Genomic DNA, 11302 nt, shown 5'->3' on the forward strand with positions numbered 1-11302 from the left:
GTTGAATGTTTGGGCCCATTTGGGGCCGCGGATATCCATTGTTTCAGGCAGTTCATAGATTGGTTCACTCAGAATCAGAAAATAGTGTGATTTTGCTCTGTAGTTTTGCTTGCATTCAGTAAATGATAACACCAGAGGCAGAATTTCAGGGTCATAGTGAAATTTGACAATACAAATATGAACCTTTCTCAAATGAAGATAGAGAAATAATTGTCCTGCTTGTAAAGGAAAGACTGAAAAACTAGCTTTCATATCCGCTCCCAAATCCTTATTCTTGAAGGGGAAGTGTCAACTTTTGAGTTGTTTACTTGTTTTATTATGAGCAGAAGGGAATACAATTTTGATCAACATTTACATCTATTTTGTTGTTTGTGTAGTTTTTTCACATACCAGTGATACGTTATGCTCATTTGGTCACTATGGATAGAGAATGGACTTGACATTGTTTTATTACGAGCAGAAGGGAATAAGATTTTGATGATAATTTACATATGATTTGTTGTCCGTGTAGTTTTTAAATACCAGTGATATTTTTCTCTCATTTGGACACTTTCACTGAGATAAAGATGAACTTGTTCCATTTCCATTTAAACCTAAATGTATCAGTGCTCTCAAGTTTTGAAGACAGGCAAGAGTGACATATCCCCCCCGTCAAGCCCCCGACCCGGCCTCATTCCGCATTCCACCCACCACTCCCCGCCCCGTCCCTGTCGTACGTCCCTTATATATGCATAGTCATATAATTAGATGTATTAATTGGGAAACATGGTATTCTTGTACATTGCAGTCAACCTTATGCATTTAAATGTACCTTGACCTCTTGTACACTCATCTCTGCAGTCAATGGCAAGTAAAGGTTTTTGACTGTGTTGGTTGACTTTAGTGCCTGCTGTTTGGCCTGATGCCCCTTACTGCCTATGTACCTTGGGCCTCATTTATAAAACGTACTTACGCACAGAATTGATCTTAGACTGTGCGTGCGATCTAATCCACGTCTAAGTACAGATTTATAAAAACCGTCTTAGACGTAGAAAAGGACATATCTCTACGTCTGGTTTTAGTTCATGTAAGTACATTTCCTTGTGGCAATACTGGAGTACTGCAGGAATTTAGAACTCAAAGCGCCGACACGCAGTTTCATCAACGTCAGCATCACCGTCACCATTAGGGCTAATGTTTCGCTCAATAAAATCAATTAAACTATTAGAACAATTCACACATGAATGAGATTCACGTCTAATAGGTATTCCGTTTTAATTTCACAAGTGTAAAACATTTCGTTCAATCTATAGCCTATAGAAAGTCTAATAGTGGCTTAGTTTTCATTAGGAGATATGGCTGCATTGGCGTTGTTAGAGGATATTGCCAACTGCGCAATAAGGAGAGAAAGGGTTTCTTCGTGATCGCGCAGACTTTTTGACACAAGATGATGTATGGCTGATAAGCAGGTACCGCTTGCCGAGAGCGTTGTGCCCAAATGGCCTCTCGTCTACAGAGGTGCACCAGATGCAACCAGGCCATACACGTTCAGGTTTTGGCTGTTGGATTCCTGGCTACAGGAACGTTCCGAGGAGAAATTGGAGACCAGTCGAGCAATCCCCGTCATCATTAAGCAGAATTTAGCCCGATGTTCTTTGCAGTATTATCCCTCTATATGCCCGCATCAATTAGAATTCCATACAGTGCCCAGGAACAGCACATTTTGAAAGAGGATTTCCTGCGTAAAACAGGGTTGCCAATGTATTCTCACCCAGATTGTGCACACTCAAACAACCTAGGAAGCCCACTTCAATACAGCACATGCCCGTGCGCGGTCGGTAGTGGAGCGCACCAAAGCCATGGTGCTGCTGCCGTAGATGCGGCTACTGGTGCTTCGGAGACGTGTCTACTACATTTCACATACTTTGCTTTTGCCATTACGCCACCAGACAGGCTTTCTAACGATGTTTTGGCCCGCATCTGCTGTTCCATCAGCAGAACGTCGATGTCAGCCTCACTTTAATTCTTCTGTTTACATGTTTCTTTCTTGCTTGCCACTGTCACAGAGAGTTTGTGCATTGAGGATGCACACTGTTTGTGCATTGATAATCCAAATCCTACCAACGTGACTTCAGATCAGCACGTAAACACATGGACATGGGACAAGCTGAAATTATTTTTAATTCAGTAGCCTATTGTAACGTGCCGGCATAGTCGCCCCATAATGCCGTGCGGCGGGCACATACTTTTCTGTTTGTAATGCACTAGTGCTCTAAAATGTTCCTTACTGTACTAATTGCATGTCGTTGTTCTGTGTTGGGACTGCATTTACACAGGTGTGTGACGGTAACACAGTCTGTTCAAGATAACTTGTAACAGGGCATAAAGCTGAGCTGCCAACTCTCCCGTTTTTCCCGGGTTTCTCCCGTTTTCTGATCCATCTCCCGCCGCCCTCCCGTTTTGTCATTTCTCCCGTATTTGACGAGGTACAAATGTATTTTATTAATAATCAAATCAAAATGTCTGTCAATGTTCTAAAGTTGCCAGATGAAACGCAATCATGAGAGGCAACGCAAGCGTCAGCCAATAAAATGGCCTTTAATGCAAAGACGACAACACAGACTATAGCCAATCAAATCACGCATATGGTCACGTCTCAAAACCGCGAAGCTCCAAACAAAAAAAAAGATGGCGGACCAAACTCCGTAGATGGTCGTATATTTGTACCTAAAGTAGTTTGTTGGACTTTTTTTGCTTATATTTTTAGAAAGTTACCGAGAAATAGACACTGTACAATGTAAAAACCCAAATATTGTAACTGAAAAATACGTCTGAGAGGATCAACGTGCTCAACGTGTCTGAGCAACCTATCATTCACTTTGAATCAATCTTGATGGATCAATGCATTCCTACGCATATAGTGTGTACTAGAGATGCGCGGATGGGCTATTATTTCATCCGCAACCGCATCACAAAACGCATGATCCGTCCGCTATCCATCCGCACCAATTTTTTTGACCAATTTTCAAAACCGCACCCGCCCGCCATCCGCCTGTTGTTTTTAGGTAGAGGCGCTGTGACGCGAGGCTAGAAAGTTCTTGCCTGTTCTTGAAAGGAGACTGATCCAATGCCGCAAAGATGTTTAAAGGATAAAGCCCCTAGTATGAAAGCCTATTGGCTATGTTGTAGCCTATCCCCAGAATATTATCTATGTGAAGTGACGTCTGTCTCCGATCGATGCCCAATGTCACTTCTGAGTCAAATCACTCCATCATCTCTTTGAAATTCCTTATTCCACGAGTGGTAGGCTACAATGACTGGCTGTTTTAAAATATAACAAATAGCCTAACGAAACAAAATAACCCAGGCAGTTTCATCTACGACACGTTAAGGCTTCTTCCAATACTGACAGCTGACTCATAGCGTGCAGGTTTGCGGCGTTGCAAAGAGACGCGACATGATAGGGATCGTCACTTAATTTAAACTTTTTTGCTTCCTTTGTTTGCTTTGTATGCATACACGGAACAAGGCCAATTTACTGCCTGATGAAAATTTGATTATTTCAAAATGTGCTTGGATGTAGGTAACGACATTTAACAATGTGTATATATTTTGAATTTCGTTGGGTAAACCGCCACCCGCCCGAATTTAATTAAAATATTATTTTTTGTCACGTCATCCGCCCGATCCGCGGTTTAACCGCGGAGTCCGCGGGTGCAACCGCCAACCGCGCATCTCTAGTGTGTACACAATAAATACTGTACACTATACCATTTTCAACTAATTTGTCAATCTGGCAAACATTCTATTGCGCAGTTGATCTTTCTGCGCAGGCTATTGCTTTTAAGTCACTAAACTGAGCAAAGATTTTTATAAAAATTAAGTACATTCAGCATTTTTTTAAGTTACCCTAATAAGAAGCCATGTCAGCCACCTACATATACAACACTACAAAACAGTAGTTTTAAGACCTGTGCAAGTTACTTACAACAGGTCATGGCAGTAAGAATGACGTCCGTCAACATATCAGGCATTAGGCTACTTTGCATTCCACATGGCAATGCCTTGAGGAGTTTCACTAAGGTTAAACTTTAAATAACAGTTTTCCTATAGTTGGTGAGGTCCTGCAGGCCTCTCCACACTGACTCAGGGTCGTTAGCTGAAAACCTGTTTTTCAGTTTTTCAGAGTAGCTTCTCTTTGCCACTCTGATCTCCTTAGTCAGTGTGTATCTGGCCTGGTTGTATAGGATCCTGTCCCCACTCTTGAAGGCCTCCTCTCGTTGTCACGAAAGCTATCTGCGACTCTACCCGAAACAGCAAGACATCTGGAGTCAAGGTCTCAGCCATCTCTGCGAAGCCTCGAAGCTCCCTCGCCACCACACTCCAAGTGATCGGTGGATTCATTAAAAAAAATTGTGATTCAAATTGCATCAAAATAGCTTTCAATCTCTTCCGATCTCTTCTTGTGATTCAAATTGCATCAAAATAGCTTTCAATCTCTTCCGATCTCTTCTTGTGATTCAAATATACAGAATACAGGCAGCACATTAAGTGTCCCACCAGCAGGCTTTTAGCCAGGCATGCGTCCGTGCGTCTTTCGGACGCACTGTTCTAAAATAATACAAAATTGGACGCACTACTTTAAGGCAGACGCCCTACAGACGCCCTGAGTTTTTCATCCCCTGTTTTTCCGGTAATAATATTTCAATCCCAAAAGAAAATAATAACAGATTGAAATGAACAGATAGTTCACGTAGCACTACACAGACACGACTAATAAGTGAACGTTAACGGCAGTGTTGCCAGGTCCGCAGTTTTCCCGCAGGCTACTTTTGAAGTATTGCCGCAGGTTGAATTTTTTGTTCGCTGGTTCGGGTAAACCTATTAGAAGAACATCTTAAAATAAAAACGTATTTATACCCAAATCCTACCAACGTGACTTCAGATCAGCACGTAAACACATGGACATGGGACAAGCTGAAATTATTTTTAATTCAGTAGCCTATTGTAACGTGCCGGCATAGTCGCCCCATAATGCCGTGCGGCGGGCACATACTTTTCTGTTTGTAATGCACTAGTGCTCTAAAATGTTCCTTACTGTACTAATTGCATGTCGTTGTTCTGTGTTGGGACTGCATTTACACAGGTGTGTGACGTAACACAGTCTGTTCGCATATAGTGTGTACTAGAGATGCGCGGATGGGCTATTATTTCATCCGCAACCGCATCACAAAACGCATGATCCGTCCGCTATCCATCCGCACCAATTTTTTTGACCAATTTTCAAAACCGCACCCGCCCGCCATCCGCCTGTTGTTTTTAGGTAGAGGCGCTGTGACGCGAGGCTGGAAAGTTCTTGCCTGTTCTTGAAAGGAGACTGATCCAATGCCGCAAAGATATTTAAAGGATAAAGCCCCTAGTATGAAAGCCTATTGGCTATGTTGTAGCCTATCCCCAGAATATTATCAGTGAAGTGACGTCTGTCTCCGATCGATGCACAATGTCACTTCTGAGTCAAATCACTCCATCATCTCTTTGAAATTCCTTATTCCACGAGTGGTAGGCTACAATGACTGGCTGTTTTAAAATATAACAAATAGCCTAACGAAACAAAATAACCCAGGCAGTTTCATCTACGACACATTAAGGCTTCTTCCAATACTGACAGCTGACTCATAGCTTGCAGGTTTGCGGCGTTGCAAAGAGACGCGACATGATAGGGATCGTCACTTAATTTAAACTTTTTTGCTTCCTTTGTTTGCTTTGTATGCATACACGGAACAAGGCCAATTTACTGCCTGATGAAAATTTGATTATTTCAAAATGTGCTTGGATGTAGGTAACGACATTTAACAATGTGTATATATTTTGAATTTCGTTGGGTAAACCGCCACCCGCCCGAATTTAATTAAAATATTAATTTTTGTCACGTCATCCGCCCGATCCGCGGTTTAACCGCGGAGTCCGCGGGTGCAACCGCCAACCGCGCATCTCTAGTGTGTACACAATAAATACTGTACACTATACCATTTTCAACTAATTTGTCAATCTGGCAAACATTCTATTGCGCAGTTGATCTTTCTGCGCAGGCTATTGCTTTTAAGTCACTAAACTGAGCAAAGATTTTTATAAAAATTAAGTACATTCAGCATTTTTTTAAGTTACCCTAATAAGAGGCCAAGTCAGCCACCTACATATACAACACTACAAAACAGTAGTTTTAAGACCTGTGCAAGTTACTTACAACAGGTCATGGCGGTAAGAATGACGTCCGTCAACATATCAGGCATTAGGCTACTTTGCATTCCACATGGCAATGCCTTGAGGAGTTTCACTAAGGTTAAACTTTAAATAACAGTTTTCCTATAGTTGGTGAGGTCCTGCAGGCCTCTCCACACTGACGCAGGGTCGTTAGCTGAAAACCTGTTTTTCAGTTTTTCAGAGTAGCTTCTCTTTGCCACTCTGATCTCCTTAGTCAGTGTGTATCTGGCCTGGTTGTATAGGATCCTGTCCCCACTCTTGAAGGCCTCCTCTCGTTGTCACGATAGCTATCTGCGACTCTACCCGAAACAGCAAGACATCTGGAGTCAAGGTCTCAGCCATCTCTGCGAAGCCTCGAAGCTCCCTCGCCACCACACTCCAAGTGATCGGTGGATTCATTAAAAAAAATTGTGATTCAAATTGCATCAAAATAGTTTTCAATCTCTTCCGATCTCTTCTTGTGACTCAAATTGCATCAAAATAGCTTTCAATCTCTTCCGATTTCTTCTTGTGATTCAAATTGCATCAAAATAGCTTTCAATCTCTTCCGATCTCTTCTTGTGATTCAAATTGCATCAAAATAGCTTTCAATCTCTTCATACAGCTTCTCACCTCACTTAGGCCAGAGGTCTAGCAGCTCGACCAATGAGCGAGACGGTGCGCCGGCCAATGATAGCCCACCTCATTTGCATACCGAGACAAGAATGAATACAGAAATAAATGCAGACAGAAATGTAAATGTAGGAGAAAGAAATGTAAAAAGGCGCGAGAAGAAATAAATAAAAAAATGTGTAAATAAATAGAAAAATAAAAGGAGGAAGAAATGTATTTGAGAATTAATGTAAGCGTAAATAAATGTAACAGTAAATAAAAAGGACTCATTTTCCATTTCCATTCACATAACTGCATGATATATTTTTTCTAATGCTTTTCTTTGGTGCATTTTTAGTCATTTTATTTATTTATGACTCACATTTTTACATATGTATTTATTTTTAATTATGTCATTTTTGGCTTTCCATATATTTCCAGTCATATTTTACATTTTTAAGTTCACCTGTTTGATAAGGAACTCTTATGAGGTCACCCATGACTTCCAGTTCCACTGGCGTATAAATATGAGGTGACACAGGCCAAATTCCATTAGTCCTTCATCACTATGGGAAAGACCCAAATAACACAGTGACGATGTGCGTTGAAAAGTTGTTGAGCTGCACAAATCAAGCTCTGGACACAAGAAAATCTCTAAACACTTGAAAATACCCATTTCCACTATCATGTAAATAATTAAGAAATTGAAAGCGACAGGAGATGTTAAGAATCAGCCTGGAAGAGGAAGTGTCTGTACATTGACCCCACGCACCTTGAGGGGGATGGTTCTACTGGCAAATTAATCTCCAAGGATCACAGCTGGAGAATTGTAGAGGTTAGTTGAGTCTTGGGGTCAGAAAGTCTCCAAAACTACCATCAGACGCCACCTACATCACCACAAGTTGTTTTGGAGGGTTGCCGGAAAAAAGCCTCTGCTGTCAATCAACAACAAACTAAAGTGCCTACAGTTTTCCAAATGTAAGTCAGACTTTCAATGGGACTGAGTTATATGGTCAGATGAGACCAAAATAAAGCTTTTTGGCAACAAACATCAAAGGTGGGTTTGGCGTAGACAGAAGATAGCCATATAGAAAAGCACCCCATACTCAATGTGAAGTATGGTGGCGGATCTTTGGTGTTATGGGGCTGTTTTTCTTCCAAAGGCCCTGGACATCTTATTAGGATACATGGTATCATGGACTCATCAAATACTAGCAGATATTAAATGAAAACCTAACAGCCCCCTCCAGTAAGCCTTAAAATGGGCCGTGGTTGTACCTTCCAGCACGACAATGATCCTAGGCACACCTCAAAATCAACACAAAAATGGTTCACAGACCACAGAATAAAGGTTTTGCCATGGCCATCACAGTCCCCTGACCTGAACCCCATAGCAAATCTGTGGGATGAGCTGTAGCCAAGTCTACAAACGTTGACCTCAGATTCTGAAGGATCTGAAGAGAAACTGCATGTAGGAATGGTCTCAGATCCGTGCCATGTGTTCAATAAGCTCATCACGCATTATAGGAGAAGACTCAGAGCTATTATCTTGGCAAATGGAGGCTGCACAAAACAATTGTGGCACACATGTTTTGGGGAAAAATATTTATTTAATGTCAATGTTTTTTTTTTTTATATAATTTTACTTCAATGAAAAGGTAACATTTTTGTGAATATTTCGAGTGAAAGACTGAGAGGATAAACAGCAAAGACATATTTTTTTATAGCCTGTTTAGCTCATATTCACTAGGGGTGCCAACATTTGTGGAGGGCACTGTATATGCAGCTCCGGAGTCCTGAGGTAACTAGGGTGAATTTTCACCTTACATAATTGGGTTATCCCATTAACATGACGGTATGTTTTGTCTTTCTTTTCCCTTGCAGGTGAAATACATTATGGACTGGTCTGCTTCCAAGTACTGATTGCCATGTCATTGTGCTTTTTGGCTTTCATCCATGTGAACGACGACTCCTTTTTAGCCATCATGATGAGGTGGAAAGATAGACTGACCTTTAAACCTGGACCCCACAGAACCTACCCCCAACCCCACAGAACTCAAAAAATCAGTAGCACTACAAAGGAAATGCCCTCGACAGGTGCCAGTAGTACCATAACTGCTAGTACCCTGACTGCAAGCTCTCCTGAGGGTGCCAGGCTGTACCATGAGGCCTTCCCAGCCCACTACCACTTCACCCTGAATGAGCCTGACGTGTGCCAGAGGCAGAGGCCGTTCCTGGTCCTCATGGTTCCAGTCCACCCTGGCAATGCGAGGGCCAGAGAGGTGATCCGGAGCACGTGGGGGAACGAGACCCTGGTGCAAGGCAAGGTGGTCACCACCCTCTTCGTCTTGGGGGCGCTGCACTCGGACGCCATCTCGCAGGAGAAGGTAGGGGTCGAGAGCGAGAGGCACCACGACATCCTGCAGAGTGACTTCATCGACTCCTACCTCAATCTGACCATCAAGACCATGGTGATCATGGACTGGCTGGCCAGCTACTGCCCTGGCTCGTCCTACGCCATGAAGATCGACTCGGACATGTTCCTCAACATGGAGAACCTCATGAAGCTGCTGCTGATGCCTCAAACGCCCAAACACAACTACATCACGGGGGCGGTGATGAGGAACACGCCAGTTATCCGCAACCCCCAATCCAAGTGGTATGTCCACGAGGCACTTTACCCCGAGTCCACTTATCCCACCTACCTGCTGGGGATGGGCTACCTATTCTCAAACGACCTCCCGGAGAAGCTGGTGCAGGTCTCCAAGGACATCAAGCCCTTTAACATCGAGGATGCTTACATAGGCATGTGCCTGAAACACCTGGGGATAAACCCCTCCACAGCCCCTGACCCCTCGCAGTTCAAAGCCTACGCATCTGGGCCCTTCAAGCGCTGTGACTACGTCAAGGTCATAACCACAATCCTGGGCAATGCCAACCAGCTGCTTCAGTACTGGCAGGACTTTAAGAAGGGCGGACTTCCCTGCTGAGGGGGGGAATAGTTGCATGCCGAGCGTGGCAGTGAGTTATTAGACTGTCTACCTTTTGTAAAATGTTGTTATATATTTTTTGTAAAGTAAGATGTTTTATGGGACGTTTTGAAGGACGATGCTGAGAAAAACACTGAAATGCACTTTGACGGTGAATGTAATGTTTGAAAATGAAATGCAATACTGTGTGAGCTTGGATAGTCACATCAAGGTGTATGTGATGTCAACAAATGATTAAATGATCAGGTCATGAGAAAGTAAAGAAAGTTTTGATGAAGTAGCAGTTGGACTCAAATGTTTATGAACAGCTCATATTTTATAATAAACACTAGAGTGTTTTAGAGTGTACAAAAATATTTGAAAGAGTTGAAAATCTTTTTAAGCCTGTGCATATATTTTTCAAAGGTTTTATGGGAGATGAAATTCTGTTTTGGAAGTCCTGTATAAAATGGTAATAAACTAGACGTAACGCAAAGTGTTACAAAATATGACCGCTGAACTGTTCAGTATAGGTTTTGGCACAGAATGAGTCATGGTTGTCAGTGTGTTTGCGTGTTTTTATGTGTTTTGTGTGTGTAAATTGGTTTGTGTTTCATTTTTATGTTTTAAAGGAATTATTTGTGATAGATTTTGATGATTTGGTTACGTAAATCCATAAATAAAGGCCGGGATTCAATTAGAAGCCGGGCTTCAGATAGTAGCCGGGGTCGTGGTCCATATGGACAAATAAAGGCCGGGCCCCGAATACAAGCCAGGGGTAAAATAAAGTAGCCTACCGGTATATTACTGTAGCCTACCAGCATATTACTGTAGCCTACCAGCATCAGTCCGTCGGCTCAAAGTAGGCATCACAATTGAATTGAATGCATTTCACAAATACATTTTCTCCTCATGTTTAATATTTATATTATATAATATTGTTGGCTAATCTCAAGGGCTGTTTGCAATAAAAAAAAGAAATGTTCCCACGTAGGATTACTAGCCTAAATGCATGTATCGTATAGCCTACTGTTGTTTATCTGTAACGTTTTAGTTGGCTAGGTTACTTTTTCCAGAAGGGATCATAAAGCAGTAGTAGACTTACGTAACTTTGATATTAAATTCAAAGAGATGGTGTATGCTGATTGCTGAAGAACATTCGGGAGAAAAAGCAGCAAAGAAGTTTGACATTGACCCGAGATGAATGCGATAGGCTACGACTAGCAGGTGGAGGTAGAAAGAAAGTTAGGCTGGATATCAAACCAGCTCGTTGAATAAATGTTTTCAGTCCGCGATAAGCATAATAGTGTCTAGAAAATTGATTAAATTCAAGGCTTTGGAAATCTTTTCCTCCGTGACTGACAGTGGAGACCATAACTCTGATGTTTATTTTTTACGTTGACACCCCGACCTAAAGCGCTACGCGATGTGCAGGAAGTGTTAAACGCATATGCAATGAATTATATTAGCCTACTACAATTATGCCCATTATTTAAATAATA

At 42.1% G+C, this 11302-nt stretch overlaps 1 protein-coding gene across 1 annotated transcript; it reads left to right on the forward strand.

The window, feature by feature from the left end:
* Positions 1–8759: 8759 nt before the first annotated feature.
* Positions 8760–9821, forward strand: LOC308361128 (beta-1,3-galactosyltransferase 2-like; the record flags this gene model as incomplete). The annotated part of the gene is made up of 1 exon (XM_080833391.1): positions 8760–9821. The coding sequence occupies one exon, from the start codon at positions 8760–8762 to the stop codon at positions 9819–9821; it is 1062 nt and encodes a 353-aa protein (XP_080689517.1).
* Positions 9822–11302: the final 1481 nt, after the last annotated feature.

Source organism: Sprattus sprattus (genome assembly GCF_963457725.1).
Source record: "Sprattus sprattus genome assembly, chromosome: 2".
NCBI classification, from domain to species: Eukaryota; Metazoa; Chordata; class Actinopteri; order Clupeiformes; family Clupeidae; genus Sprattus; species Sprattus sprattus.